The sequence below is a fragment of the Balaenoptera ricei genome, chromosome 4, assembly GCF_028023285.1.
Source record: "Balaenoptera ricei isolate mBalRic1 chromosome 4, mBalRic1.hap2, whole genome shotgun sequence".
In the NCBI taxonomy this organism is placed as follows: domain Eukaryota; kingdom Metazoa; phylum Chordata; class Mammalia; order Artiodactyla; family Balaenopteridae; genus Balaenoptera; species Balaenoptera ricei.
In genome coordinates this window covers 25,466,256-25,482,691 of record NC_082642.1, presented here as the reverse complement: position 1 = coordinate 25,482,691, position 16,436 = coordinate 25,466,256, and the positions used below count along the sequence as shown (strand labels likewise).

Sequence of the window (16,436 nt, the reverse complement as noted above, 5' to 3'; positions counted from 1 at the left end):
GGGTTGTTCCCTCCTCTGATGAGGTGGGAGCATCCTGACAGGCAGCTTTGCACAAAAAATCCTGTTTTAGCCTATATGGGGCTGACAGGTAGGGAAAAATGGAAATCTAAATTCCCTCAGTCCGGATTATCCTCTTTTGTAGCATCCTTGATTAGATCACAGCTGGAGAAACAAGGGTGTGACTTGCCCAGACTGTAAGACTCCCGGCCAGAGTTGGTGACTAATAGTACAGAGCTGTAGGTTAGTGTGTGGTTGTTGTTGTTTGTAAACCGTGTCAGGTTAGGTAAAGTAATTCTAATCCTAATTTTGAGATACCTCAGATGAGCCCCAAATATCTTAAAGTGTGACTAAAAATTCTCAAAATAAAGTTGCTCTTCTACTTAAAAATGGGCTACCTGAGAGTTTTAGAAAAGGCAGCCCTGTTTGGCCTGGAGAATACACCCAAAATATGTTGGTATCTGCAGTTCCTTTCATACTTCTCTCCCTATAATTCTGGATTGCCAAAAAAATTAGGAATCACTGGCCTGAGGTTTCCAAAGTTAGGGTCTATCCCTTTCCCAAGTGACAGCCACAAAACAAACATGGTATCACACCCCGTCTAAACAAAGGATAAAGATAAACTAAAAAAGAAATATCTAGTAATGTGCTCTGTGACCTTGAGCAACAGCTCTCCCCTTTCTGGGCCTTCTAATTTAATCCAGAAGACCATAAGCTCTAACACCCAGCCCAAAAATGATCTGACCAGACACAGGTCAAACCCCACCCCAAGCCACCTGGAGATTTTACTATTCACGAGGCTTGGCTCCTCCCACTTCCCTTTCAATCCCTTGGTTAAATAGCTTCCCCTCTAATGGCTTTTGCCCTGGAAGCAGCACGTCTCAACTCCAGCCAGAAGCAGCTCACCCCAGCATGAGAGCTGCCACCCTCCTTGTGGCCAAGGCAGCAAGCCTTCGCCTTAGCCTCCTGCTTCTGCTTTCCTTCTGGCTGGACCGAGGTGTGGGAGCCAAGGAGCTGAGGTTTGTGACATTGGTGAGTAGACTTTCCTCATTGCTTTTCCCTTAAAATTGTTACCAGCAGGGGCTGAAAACCAAGTGTCAGGTTTCATTTTACCCTAATGTAGTCTCCTGAAGACCAAACTCAGAAAGCAAGTTTTGCAAGTTCCTCATAATGAAGAGCGAACATGTCCTGACAAAAGCCTGTTTGGTTTGGTTTTTACTTCGCCAATGTTATTTACCTATTCACTTACTTTACAACTGCCTTGAATGTAGATTCCTTTTGATAGCTACTCGAGGCCAGGAGACACCTCCTCTAGGTCTGTTTAGCACCAGAAGCTAAACTGGCTTCATTCAATTTAATGATTATTTGTTGCCAAGCCAAAAAACCGTCATTTTCTGAATTAAGTAGCCCCTTCCCTTTTTCCTGATATATTTATAAGCAGTCTTTGAAGCATAAAAGTAAAACTAAACTCGAGTTGTAGGATGACTTCCTGAAACATAGATTTGGTTGACCATTAAAATCATGTTTTCCCCCACCCATGGTATGTGTGACAAGTTAGGAAAGGGGGGATGGGGCAGCTACTGTATATTGTCAAGGAAGGAAAATATACTGTTAGCATCGCCTTAAAAAATAGATAGGGAGAGAGTTTGCAAAGTAAAGGGGATTTACTACTTCTAACTGTCTTGGAATTAATTCCTTTATATCTCTCACTTTCTGTCATGGTCTTTGATTCTCTCTGTTTCTCTATTTCTCTTTTTTCTGTTTCACTCACTGTCTGTCTCTGCCTCTGACCCTCTCCTTGCAATTTGCAGTCTTTCTTGATCTCTTTTTCTTCATCACATTTTTTCATTTGATAGAGTGAAAGTATGCTGATAAGTACATTTTCTTTCTGAAAGAATATCCAAACTTTATTTTTATAATTTCAAGGAAAGTCAACTTTTACTTAAAAATTAAACATGAAGTTCTTATTTTTCTCAGCTTGCTGTACTCAGACTCCTTTCTTTACCTTCTAAAGAAAAATTTCATAACCATATGTTTATGCAAATCATGATTTTTAGTCCAATAAATCTTTACTAGGTCATGAGCCAACAATGAGAGAGAGAGAGAGACCAGAGAAATATATCATCAATTTATTTATGAATGATTCACCAGCTGTCAGACTTCTGTGTTGAAAAGAAAAAAAAAAGCTGTAGAACACTGTGTACTTTATATAGGGAAATCCATGTGAGTTAGACTTTTACTTATATCAGTGTGTTCCTTGCAAACATGTGCATTAAGCAAGTGTAGGGACTCTGCAGGAATTGTACTGTCAACACCATGACAAGCTGGTTGAGGGATAATCCTCTTTGGGATATTACAGTGAACTCTCAGCTAACTGCATCTGGTCCATTCTCTCCTCCATGTTTTACAACAGCTCAGGCTGACTTCCCTTGGCTACCAAACTGTTGTGGGTTTCCTTTCTCCCTCTCCACTCTCAGTTAGCATGTGTTCAGGGACTACAAGTTAATACTAAGTTAATACCTAAGAAATACCTTACAAAGGTAACTCTCTAGGAACTAAAAAATTTAACAATTACCACACATGACTAATGTTAACAATTTTTCCTACCTCAACTTTTTTCCATTAGTGGTAGATTAAGGGCAACTTAATACATCTTTCTTTGCCGGAAGATACCACTGTCTTCTTTTTACTGATTACAGAGAATATCTGACTATAAATGGTTCAATTATATACCCAGGAAATTCCCTAGAAAATTATTAGGAGAACAAGAAAAAAAGAAAGGTACCTCTGATTAAAGTGATAATATTAATGACAATAACCAATAGTTAATTAAATGCTTACTATGTGCCAGGCACTGTTCTGAAATTTCAATGGATTATGTTACATTATCCTCCCAACAACCCTATAAAATAGGGTTACCAGAAAACACAGGATACCCAGTTAAATTTGAACTTCAGATAAACAGCAAATAATTTTTTAGTATGCGTATGTTTCCATGCAATATTTGGGCATGCTGCATTTTTGTTTGCTAAATCTGGAAACCATTCTATAATGTTTTTGTAAAAACCTTATTAACCCTATTAACCCTGTTTTATAGATGAAGAAATTGAGGCACAAAGAGATTAAGCAACTTGCTCATGATCACACAGCTAGGATTTGAACCCAAGCTGTATGATCCCAGAAGCCTGCCCTTAATCACTAGACACATTCTGTTCCTGCTGTGTGTGCCTAACCCAGCACATGAAGCTGAGGCTTCTCCAGCCAGTGTATTGGTTTCACTCATAGTCAGCAAGTGGTTGCCTTGTTTTTCTACTGTGATACAAAAAAAAACAAATCTTCCCCGGTTCTGAAAAACTGTTCTTGGCAGAAAGAGCAGGAAACTGTCCAGTTCTTTTTCTCTCTCATGAACAGAGTCACCACATGCTCTTTTGAAACAGGTTCACCAATGTACATCCATTGGAATGCTAGTTTGACAAGTTGTTAACAGGTGTTTCAATAGTCAGATCAGATTGGAGAAGAAAACGTGGGTTAAAATGTTTTTAAAGGTCTCTTAAATGCAGAACTTTTCAGTCTTTAATATTCTAATATGTACTGTGGCTTTCAAGGAAAGGATCTAGTAAATTATATTTCCTAAATTTTGACTACAGAATACACCTCCTCTTTTTTCCATAATGTCTCATAGAAAACCCTTAGAGAATTGCTGTTTTATAATTTATAAAGAGAATAATAAGTATGGTGAGTCTCAAGGTACCCATCAACCAGGTTCAGTAATTATCACTCATGGCCAACCTTGTTTCATCTATATGCTGATGCACTCCTAATGGACTTTTAAAAAGTAATCCCATACATCATTATTCCATCCATAAATAGGGAAATGCCATTTTAAAGCATTCTCTCTCCCCTAAGCCAGGAAAAACCACAAGTTCAGGTGATCTCAAAGAGAACAATTCCTTCTCATTCTACCTGGGTTTTACAAAGAAAGGGATGATAAGTCACAAAGTCTCATTCTTCGTGGTTAACCATGCAAAATTTCTGCTCAAGTAATAGAATAGCCTTGATGGAAATAGCCTCCAAATCTTCAGCACATCATCTCTATACTGGGATGGGTAACTTCCATACTGTGGTTAGGTAAACTCAAATGGTCTGGCCACCACACACTTCCAGGGATGGCAGACCTTCTGGGTTCTTCCTCAATCCTCCTAGGAAAGCAAAAGATTGACAATTTACTGCTCAGGCTGGCAGTCTAATACTGTTACCAGTTTTCTAATGTTATGTGCTAAAATAAAAGTTCAAAGCCATACCTAGGAAAATATTGAACTTTCATTAATTCAAGTTCTAGCATCATTTACCAGGTGTAGGACTGAGAACAGGTCACTTAATCCATCTGAGCCTCAAATTTCCTAAACTTAAAGTTGGGGATAATGATCATAACTATAATTTCTATTTCACAAAGTTGTCTTTAGGTTCAAATGGCATGATATACATATGTAAGTGTGAACCATGATACAAATGTAAGGTGCTGCTGTTAGTCACCAGTCTAAAACAGAAACTTTCCAACTTTTTGGATAAAATCTAGGTAAGCCTTAATTATTCATTTTTAAAATTGTGGTAAAATACGCAGGACATAAAATTTTCCACTTTAACCATTTTAAGTGTACAGTTCAATTGCATTAGGTGTATTCACATTGTTGTGTTACCATTAAAAGTATCCATCTCCAGAATTCCCTTCATCTTGCAAAACTGGAACTTCGTAACTATTAAACAGCAATTCCCCAGCCTCCTCCCCCTCAGCCCCCACAATCACCATTCTACTTCCTGACTCTATGAATTTGACTACTTCACATACCTTGTGTAAGTGGAATCATACAGTACTTGTCTTTTTGTGACTGGCTTATTTTACTTAATGTCCTTAAGGTTCTACATGATCCTTCATTATTTTTCAGCAAAGAAAACTTAAGGTATTAGATAGTTATCATGTCCTCTAGAACCACAGGCTAACAGCTTACCTTGTTTGTACTCAAGTCTCCCTCACCTGTGAATTCTAATGTATTTTTGTCTGGGGGGAGACACACATCTGTGTGTAAGTACGGCTTGAGGAGGGGAGAAGCTGGAAGGGAGAATAGAGAGGGGATAATACCACAGGTCAGGAAAAGCACAGTGAAGACCTGAGTTGGATCAGAAAGCAGTAGAATTGGAAAAGAAAAAAAGAGTTTCTTTTAAAAATTGTGAGGGCAGAAGAATCCCTGTGGATTGACTCTGGATATTAAGGAAGAGAAAGAAGTCAAAATGACCCTGTTTTCTAATTTTGGTTGTTGGAAAAATGATGAAGCCATGAGATAGGGTACGTGAAAGGCATTAAACATTTGAACTTCTTAAAAGAAAAATATGAGAGGGAATTCCCTGGCGGTCCAGTGGTTGGTACTCAGTACTTTCTCTGCTGGGGCCCTAGGGTTCAATCCCTGGTTGAGGAACTAGGATCCCACAAGGCACGCGGTGCCAGCAAAAAAAAAAAAAAAAAAAAATAGAAGAAGAAGAAACGAAATAAGGGATATAAACACCAAAGAAATTTATAATATTATGTATTACACAATACCATACAGCACAGTGGTTAAAAGTACAGGCTCATGAATCAGGCCACCGGGGTTTGAATACCAGCTCAACCTTTTCCAAGCTGTGTGACTTTGGATGAGTAACTTAACCTACCTGTGTCTCAGTTTCCTCATCAGTAAAAATGGGGATAATAGTGCTTCATGGAGTTATTGTGAGGCTTAACTGATTTAATACACAAAAGTACTTAGAAGCCTATCTGGTAAATGCCTAAAACATTGTAACCATTGTGTTGTGTTGACTATAAACAGTCACACAATTATCTCGTGTATCTTTCATAATGTTCACATAACCAGTTAATTAAAATGTCAATTTTTTTCTGTTTATTTCTTTTATTCTCAAAGGATGAAGTATTTTCATGTCTTTTTTCGTTTAAAATTGATCAGTTTTCTTCCCAGCTTTGGGCCCCTGGCACAATAAAAACTGGAAAAATATATATATTTGAAACGTGACAAGAAGTTAAACAGATTTTACTCATTTCAACCATTGTTTGACTTACTAATCGGCTGATTTACTGGTACTTCTTAACTTTTGGCTAGAATAGATTACTGATTGCCCTTTTATTTGCCTTCATCTTCATTGTTGTTTGAACAGTACCTTTGAACACAGACAGAAACTTCTCAAGTCCTATAAACCTCTTTTTCACTTCTATAAAAATAAGAATTACAGTTACAGCTACCATACTGTAAGCATCCACTAGATGCCAGGCTCTTTACATTTTGTATTTTGAATCCTCCAAATGACCCAGTAAGGCATGTGACATTGTCTTGTTATTACATAACAGTAATGGAAAGGAGCTGTGGTGTCCTGGGTGCTGTAACTCTCTGGTGGCACATCTCCAACTTGTGGACTGGCTTATAAAAGACGTACCAGATAAAACTCTCCCCTGGAAAGCAAAAACCAGGGTTCTTGCCTCAGCTCACAAACAGCCCTTCAATCTCTCTCCCCTGCACTGTGGCTCCCTAATCGCCAGGGCCAAAGAGCAGCGAAGCCATCCATGCGGACCTACAGGTCTTTCAGAGACATTTGCTGGACAGACCACTGTGAACTGAGGGTTGGTGCTGGGACAAGTAGGGGGTCACTTCAGTTTACTTACACAGGCTTCTCCCACTTTTATGCTAATGCATTTTGCAAATTTTGAATGTGGTGAACAGATCAGGGACATTATATTGGGCTCATGTCATTTCAGTCAGCCAGCTTGCCACCATGGGCTCTTGAAAGCTTTCAAAGTGCCCTAAATCCAAAGGAAGAATTAGTTTTTCTTTTCAGTCAGGGAAATAAAAGTGGGAGAGAGATGATTAGAAATTAATAGAAATATTTCCTGAAGGAGAAATATTTCCCTTTGCTCAACTGGTAGTTCTTATTTGCCCTAATATGCTGCCCACTGTTGCCAGCAGGAAAGGCATACAGCAAGTAGCTAAGTTAAGGCCTGAATAATATTTATAAAAACAACAACCAAAATAATAGTAACACACATAATAACAAATCTCATGTACTGAGTGCATCCTATGTGTTCAGTACTATGATGATGGCTTTGCATATATTACACATTTAATTCTCATGATCCTCCTGCATAGGAAACAGTGATTTTCTCATTTTACAGCGAGGGAAATCGAGACATGCAAAAGTTTAAGTTAAATCGTTTTCCCAGGATCATCTGGCAAGGTGTTGAACTCAGGTCTAACCGACTCAAGCCCAGAGCTTTTCTGAGACGTCATGCAGTTCCACTCAATATAACACATAGTTTCATCCCTCCCCTCTCCTGTAGGCCTCTGTATTCTCCTATGCCCTGGATACCTCTCATTAGCATGCCAGGCCTTTCGGCCTTCCTCATGGTGAGTGCAGGGCATATTCCTACCCTGAGTCCTTTCACAGCTAGTCGGCTTCCCTTCTTACCTCTGAAGTGGCATTCATTTACTTGACTCATTCATTTCTACCCGAACTCTTTCACTTTTTAATTCTCTTTACTAACAGAGTTATTTCTCAGTTCCTAAAAGAAGAAAATAAAATAAACTTTGATTCATGGCAAGGTTTGTGCATCAAGAGATTTTTCATGAGCATACCTAACAAAATAAGGAGTGGAGTTTAATGACACGAGCAAAGGTCCCTTTTAGAATTTCCAGAATCATCCCAAAGTTGTGTGATGTGTCTTGAATTCCAAACCTGGAAGGATGACATGATGGTTTATTGGACTCCCATCTAATCTAGAGGCAGACTCATTGTTCTAGAAGCAAAGTCAGAAATGCAGGGCATAAGAGGAAAGATAAGAGAGTGAAATAAAGGAGGAAAAAAAGAGCACACAGCACACCTTGATAATAAGTAGGGATGAAAACTCAAAGCCCTTGTGAAATGAGAAGATTGGAAAGAAAGCCATTATGTACCTAGAGGTAGCTGGATCCAACCCAAGATTCATTCATTCATTAAAACAAAGCACATTGCGTGTGTACTTACTGTGTATCTGACACTGTTTTGGGGATAAAGCGGTGTCCATGACAGCAAAGATTCTGCTTTCAAGAAGTTTATGGGGAGAGGAAGCCGGATACTTAAAAACACACGCACACACACAATTTTAAAAAAACAAGAAAATATCAAGGAAAAAATGAAACCACGTGATGAGAAAGAGATAGAGCAGGCATTACTTGATACTAGGTGGTCAAGAGAGGCCTCTCTGCAGAGGTTGCCTTTTCAGGACAAACCTGAATTCAGTGACCGAGTGAAAGTGCCAGGAGATGCAGAAGCAGGACATCCCAGGCATATTGAACATGAAGGCCCTGAGGCTGGAACACACAATGTATTGGATAGAACAGCAGAGGGTCCTTTGGCTAAGTGTGCTTAGCAAGAATGTAAGGGGGGCTTCCCTGGTGGTGCAGTGGTTGAGAGTCTGCCTGCCAGTGCAGGGGACGCGGGTTCGAGCCCTGGTCTGGGAAGATCCCACATGCCGCGGAGCGACTGGGCCCGTGAGCCACGGTTGCTGAGCCTGCGCGTCTGGAGCCTGTGCTCCGCAGCGGGAGAGGCCGCGATGGTGAGAGGCCCATGCACCGCGATGAAGAGTGGCCCCCACTTGCCACAACTGGAGAGGGCCCTCGCACAGAAACGAAGACCCAACACAGCCATAAATAAATAAATAAACTCAAAAGTTAAAAAAAAAAAAAAAAAGAATGTAAGGGGAGGGCTTCCCTGGTGGCGCAGTGGTTGAGACTCCGCCTGCCAATGCAGGGGACACGGGTTCGAGCCCTGGTCTGGGAGGATCCCACATGCCACAGAGCGGCTGGGCCTGTAAGCCACAATTACTGAGCCTGCGCGTCTGGAGCCTGTGCTCCGCAACAAGAGAGGCCGCGATAGTGAGAGGTCCGTGCACCGCGATGAAGAGTGGCCCCTGCCCACCACAACTAGAGAGAGCCCTGGCACAGAGGCGAGGACCCAGCACAGCCAAAAATTAATTAATTAATTAATTAATTAATTAAAAAAAAAAAAGAATGTAAGGGGAGAACATGGCGGTGGGCAGGGCTATATCGGGTAGGGTCTAGTGAGCCATTGTAAGGACTTTGGATTTTATGCAAAGAGTAATGGGAAATGATATAATGTCTGACAGTGAGGGGGAATAAATTAAACAAGACTGGCCACACATGAGTTGATCATTTTTGGAGCAAATGGTGAACTCATAGGGGCTCATTATAAAAATCTCTATTTTTTTTTTTTTAATTTTTATTTATTATTTATTTATTATGTTTATTTTTGGCTGTGTCGGGTCTTCGTTTCTGCGTGAGGGCTCTCTCCAGTTGCGGCGAGTGGGGGCCACTCTTCATCGTGGTGTGCGGGCCTCTCACTATCGCGGCCTCTCTTGTTGCGGAGCACAGGCTCCAGACGCGCAGGCTCAGTAGTTGTGGCTCACGGGCCCAGTTGCTCCGCGGCATGTGGGATCCCCCCAGACCAGGGCTCGAACCCGTGTCCCCTGCATTGGCAGGCAGACTCTCAACCACTGCGCCACCAGGGAAGCCCAAAATCTCTATTTTTTTTATATCTTTCTAATTTTCTGCAAAAAAAAAAAAAAAAAAATGTAATAGAATGAGAGGATATTAGAGAGTTCTAAGCAATCAAGAGACTATTCTGATTGACATTTTAAAAAGAGCACTTGACTGTTGCCAGGGAAGGGGGACTGGACATCATGTCCTCCAGTCATCAGGGTCTCCACATCCTACACAGTGCACCAAATCTGGTTAGCAGGCTCGATGGAGCAGGATCAGTCACATGGGTACCAAATCGTGGTTCTTTCTAAAAAGTTACCTGTGATTTAAAAGGGTGAAGTGAATGTGATGTGGTGGGGAAAACAATGGGCTAGCAATCATGGGAAGCAGGAGATCTGCATGGCTAACTCCATCTCTTTGAGCCTCAGTTTCCTTATTTTTTCAGTGTAGCAATAGTGCTGACCTGTCCTCACAGAGTTGTAAGAATTAAAAGAGATGGCAGGTTGTACAAAACCATGGAGGGTAGCACAGACATAAGTGGTTGTTATTATCTTGGATGTCTTCCTTTTGCAATTACCACCAGTACTGCAAATAGTCCTACTGCTAATAATATAGTCTTAGATTTCTAAAGGATTTGTTGGAGTGTGATTGCTGGACTGAGAACAGAGGTTATAAATATGGCAGGAAAGCAGTTAAGAAGATTGCCCTGCACAGACTTAAAAAAATGCCTGGGCATAGTCCAAAGGCTCCAGCTAAACTGGAGAGATTTCAGAAGCTCAAGAATGCTACCTACGTGTGCTTGAAGGCACAGGCGCGTGAGCACACACACACACATTTTGATTTCTAGCACTGGAGGTGGGAGATGGTTTATTAAGTGTTTCTGTGGAACATCCCTTCCATAGAGTTCATAGCATGTTTGAGCCACTACCTCAGAAACCCTGAAAACCTATGGAAATGTAGGGAAGTACAATTATTCCTGACCTGTAAAAACAGAGCAGGAAAGTTTGCCCATGTCCCATGGTTTTGTTCCAGCTCTGCTCTTTAAAATATTCCTCTAAGGGGACGGCACTTATTTTTCTCCCCAGGCCATGCTGTCATTTAGTTGCATAACCTCAGTTTTATCTTTTAAATAATGTTTGGGGATGTTTCTTACATCAAGGTTTTGGTTTCCTCTGATGCAACATAACCCTCCCCCTGCCACACACACACACACACACAGCTTCCAATCTCAGTTCATAAAAAAGCCCCAGATCCCAGATTGTCCACTGGTGGGACACTGAGGGGTATGTTTGAGCAGAGAGAAGCGAGCCTCTGCATGGGTTCAGAAGCTGGTGTTGGACTCACACAGCCTGTATTTGCACCTCTGCTCTACCACTTACACACTGTGTGACCTTGGGCAGGTCACTTAACTAAAGTCAGTTTCCTGGCTTGTGAAATGAAGATAATGATAGTAACTGCTTTGTATAATTGATAAGAGGATTAAATGTATGAGAAGCACTTAGCACAGCTTCTAGGACAAAGCAAGCCTTCAAAAAGTATTGAGGGGTTATTGTGGTTATAGGCTGGTAGGAAGTGTTGTAAATTATTTTACTACAATGCTTCTCATCCAACTTCTCTTTGGCTAACTCAGTGGCTCTCAACTAGGGGTGGTTTTGCCCCATACGGGACATTTGGCAATGTCTGGAGACTTTTCGATTGTCACAACTGGGGAATGTTACTGGCATCTAGGGGGCAAGGGCCTGGGACGCTGCTAAACATCCTACAATGCACAGGACAGCCCCCCACAGCCAAAATGTCAACAGTGCTGAGGTTGAGAAACCCTGGAAACTAAATGATGTGAGGTTTATAATTCAATGAAACCATATAATAACCTTAGTTACTCAGATCTGGGATGCGAAAAGTGTAAAAAGTGTTTTGATTGTAGAAAGAGAAGCACTAATGATTAGCCTTGACAATTTCTGATCAAGTCACCCCTAGTGGCTAGTAACTGTAGATGCTCATCAGAGAGTATGCAGCCTTTCTTCCAGCCATGAGGTGACCATTCATGACAATAATTCCTTACCTGACCAAAATAGTTTCTTAAGATTCACCACACCATTGTCCCTCTGTTTGCCATAGCCAATTCTACTGAGATTTCAATTTCTCACCAGTTCAGGGGGCCAAAAGATAAGTTTTATTCAGACACCAGAGACACCATTCCAAGTTTTAGAAGCCTCCCTCATTTTCCTGGAATCCCATCTCAAAGATGACTAAAGTCTGAGATCGTTCTAGGGACACTTCTGTGTCTGCTGAACTATTTTACAGGATTTAAAAAGTGTAGGCTCTTGGCTTTCTTTCCAATGGAGCACTCTAGCCAGGTAATAAGAGTGACAAGTGCAGGAAATTTCAGAGAATTCGAGTCGTTATGCAGCCCTCCTCTGTATTAAAAATATTTGCTGACATCAGTGCAGACCTCATCTTTTATTTATTGAGTTTTTCTTTCCTTATCTTTTGCTTATAAAATAGCTTTGTGTTTAGTTTGGTATTCTATTCAGAAAGCATAGTAGAATCAAAGAACCAAGGTTGCAAAAGTATAGACGACTCTCCCCAAAGAGTAAAATGTGCAATCAAAAAAGCACAATGTTTGTTTCTGTGTATGGTGTTAGGGAGTGTTCTAATTCCATTCTTTTACATGTAGCTGTCCAGTTTTCCCAGCACCACTTACTGAAGAGACTGCCTTTCTCCATTGTATATCCTTGCCTCCTTTATCAAAAATAAGGTGACCATATGTACATGGGTTTAACTCTGGGCTTTCTATCCTGTTCCATTGATCTATATTTCTGTTTTTGTGCCAGTACCATACTGTCTTGATTACTGTAACTTTGCAGTATAGTCTGAAGTCCAGGAGCCTGATTGCTCCAGCTCTGTTTTTCTTTTTCAAGATTGCTTTGGCTATTCGGGGTCTTTTGTGTTTCCATACAAATTGTGAAATTTTTTGTTCTAGTTCTGTGAAAAATGCCAGTGGTAGTGTGATAGGGATTGCATTGACTCTGTAGATTGCTTTGGGTAGTAGAGTCTTTTTCACAATGTTGATTCTTCCAATCCAAGAACATGGTACATCTCTCCATCTATTTGTATCATCTTTAATTTCTTTCATCAGTGTCTTGTAATTTTCTGCATACACGTCTCTTGTCTCCTTGGTAGGTTTATTCCTAGGTATTTTATTCTTTTTGTTTCAGTGGTAAATGGGAGTGTTTCCTTAAATTCATTTTCAGATTTTTCATCATTAGTGTATAGGAAGGCAAGAGATTTCTGTGCATTAATTTTGTTTCCTGCTACTTTACCAAATTTATTGATTAGCTCTAGTAGTTTTCTGGTAGCATCTTTAGGATTCTCTACGTATAGTATCATGTCATCTGCAAACAATGACAGCTTTACTTCTTCTTTTCCGATTTGGATTCCTTTTATTTCTTTTTCTTCTCTGATTGCTGTGGTCAAAACTTCCAAAACTATGTTGAATAATAGTGGTGAGAGTGGACAACCTTGTCTAGTTCCTGATCTTAGAGGAAATGGTTTCAGTTTTTCACCATTGAGAACAATGTTGGCTGTGGATTTGTCATATATGGCCTTTATTATGTTGAGGTAAGTTCCCTCTGTGTCTACTTTCTGGAGGGTTTTTATCATAAATGGGTGTGAATTTTGTCAAAAGATTTTTCTGCATCTATTGAGATGATCATATGGTTTTTCTCCTTCAGTTTGTTAATATGGTCTATCATGTTGATTGATTTGCGTATATTGAAGAATCCTTGCATTCCTGGGATAAACTCAAATTGATTAAAGACCAAAATGTAAGGCCAGACATGATAAAACTCTTAAGAGGAAAACATAGGCAGAACACTCTATGACATTAATCACAGCAAGATCCTTTGTGACCCACCTCCTAGAGAAATGGAAATAAAAACAAAAATAAACAAATGGGACCTAATGAAACTTAAAAGCTTTTGCACAACAAAGGAAACCATAAACAAGATGAAAAGGCAACCCTCAGAATGGGAGAAAATATTTGCAAATGAAGCAACTCACAAAGGATTAATTTCCAAAATTTACAAGCAGCTCATGCAGCTCAATATCAAAAGAACAAACAATCCAATCCAAAAATGGGCAGAAGACCTAAACAGACACTTCTCCAAAGAAGATATACAAATTGCCAACAAACACATGAAAGGATGCTCAACATCACTAATCATTAGAGCAATGCAAATCAAAACTACAATGAGGTGTCACTTCACACCAGTCAGAAATGGCCATCATCAAAAAATCTACAAACAATAAATGCTGTAGAGGGTGTGGAGAAAAGAGCACCCTCTTGCACTGTTGGTGGGAATGTAAATTGATACAGCCACTATGGAGAACAGTATGGAGGTTCCTTAAAAAACTGAAAATAGAACTACCATGTAACCCGGCAATCCCACTACTGGGCATATACACTGAGAAAACCATAATTCAAAAAGAGTCATGTACCACAATGTTCATTGCAGCTCTATTTACAATAGCGAAGACATGGAAGCAACCTAAGTGTCCATTGATGGATGAATGGATAAAGAAGATGTGGCACATATATACAATGGAATATTACTCAGCCATAAAAAGAAATGAAACTGAGTTATTTGTAGTGAGGTGGATGGATCCAGAGACTATCATACAGAGTGAAGTAAGTCAGAAAGAGAAAAACAAATATCGTATGTTAACACATATATATGGAATCTAAAGGAAAAAAATGGTTCTGAAGAACCTAGGGGCAGGACATGAATAAAGACGCAGATGTAGAGAATGGACTTGAGACATGGGGAGGGGGAAGGGTAAGCTGGGACCAAGTGAGTGAGTGGCATGGACATATATACACTACCAAATGAAAAACCGAAAGCTAGTGGGAAGCAGCCGCATAGCCCAGGGAGATCAGCTCGGTGCTTTGTGACCACCTAGAGGGGTGGGATAGGGAGGGTGGGAAGGAGATGCAAGAGTGAGGAGATATGGGGATATATGTATATGTATAGCTGATTCACTTTGTTATAAAGCAGAAACTAACACAGCATTGTAAAACAATTATACTCTAATAAAGGTGTTAAAAAAAAAAAGCACGATGACATGCATACAAATCCAGTAGGATGTTCTTAAATTGTTGAAAATTAGATTTTCTAATCTTCCACTGGCAAGTCCTTTATCCCTAACCTCCTAAAAACTAATAAATCATTGGCTCAAGATGGTCACAAATTGTATGTAGCATTTAAAAGCCACTATTATTATATGTTTAAAAGTTAACACTATTATTACTGTAATCATAATTAAGGAAGGAATACTTCTCATCAGAGTTTGTCTACAATAAAGTGATCTTGCTAAGCTTAGTATTCCTTCTTGCCCTACCTGATGTGTAAACCAGTCTCCATGTGTGGGTCGCCTGACTACTAATGGCTCATCATCTTGTTATTCACATTACCTGAAACAATAACAGTTCACTAACAGTTTTCCTGTGTTTCATGTAATGTGAATAACAAGATGATGAGCCTTTAGAACGTGTTAGTGAACTTAGAACAGCAGTTCTTAACCTGAGATTTACTTGGGGAGGTCTTTAAAATCCTAATGCCCTGACTGCATCCCAAACTAATTAAACTAGAATCACAAGATGTGGGATCCAGTCCTCAGAAATTTTTTAACTCTCCAGGTGATTCCAATGAATAGACAAGGTGGAGAACCAGAGGTTTAGAAGAAAAATCTTTCATTATGAGCAGAGGCAAAACACCTAAGTTAAGTTTGTAACATTACTACCTCAATCTATTTTCAGGTTTTTAGGCATGGAGACCGAAGTCCCATCGAAACCTTTCCTAACGACCCCATTAAGGAATCCTCATGGCCACAAGGATTTGGCCAACTCACTCAGGTTGGTTGGATTTCACCAACAAGTTACTGATGAGTCTCAAGGGAAACTCTGTGGGATTGTTACATATTGAAACCATATAACTACTTTACTCGTATCTGGGAAAGTGTTTTGCACAGTTACCTGGGATCTAAAAAGTGTAAAATGTGTTTTGATTGTGGAAAGAGAAGCACTAACGATTAGCCTCAACAATTTCTGATCATGATCAAGTCACCCCTAGTGACTAGTAACTGTAGGAAAATTGTATAGAATTGCCTGTTTTTATCTTTTTTACCCTGTTGGCTTCGTTAAAGCATAAGAGTCGTGCATGGACAACAGAATACATGAGTTTAAAGATGCTGAAGAGAGCCAAGAATTGCTTACAAGCCAGTTTCTCAGGCTCCACCTGAGAAAGTAGAAAATAATCCTGAATCAGCAGAGTTGGAAAAACATGATTCCTTTGGAAGTGCTGTTGCCGAAATTGATTTTTGGTCAGACGGATGTATTGGGATTGAACCTTCCTTAAAAGTGATCAAACACAGGGAGCCCTACTTCCTAAAGAGCACCCAAGAAGGTGAACTGGGGAACAAAAGCATCTGTGGTCATGTTCCAGTGCCTGGCCCCCTTCACCTGTAAGAGTGGATTACCCTTCTGTTTGGAGCCACAGGGCCAGTGCGTTGCTTCTGTCCCAACCAAAATATTGTTTAAACTTATTAAGAAAATGTCATAGAATGTTTAGAGGTGGATACCTCCAAATTTAATGGGTTTTGATCTTGGCTAAACATTGGAACTACTCGGAGAGCTTTACAAAATATTGTTGTCTGCCTGGGAGGGTCTTATTTAATCGATCTAGGGTGCAGCCTGGACATTGGGAGTTTTAGAAACTCCTTGGTTGATCAGTTGACTCTAATGTGTAGCCAAGGCTGAGAATTACTGCCCTAACTTAATAGTCTCAATGAGGAGAAAATGCAAAGAGG

At 40.1% G+C, this 16,436-nt stretch overlaps 1 protein-coding gene across 1 annotated transcript in view; it reads left to right on the top strand.

The window, feature by feature from the left end:
* The first annotated feature begins 897 nt into the window (after nt 1–897).
* Nucleotides 898–16,436, top strand: part of ACP3 (acid phosphatase 3) — a 36,854-nt gene continuing 21,315 nt past the window's right edge. The window contains exons 1-2 of the mRNA XM_059921927.1: nt 898–1,029; nt 15,388–15,483. Coding sequence (XP_059777910.1) covers nt 910–1,029; nt 15,388–15,483 — 216 coding nt within the window. The 5' untranslated portion in view covers nt 898–909. The remainder of the gene's footprint in view (nt 1,030–15,387; nt 15,484–16,436) is intronic.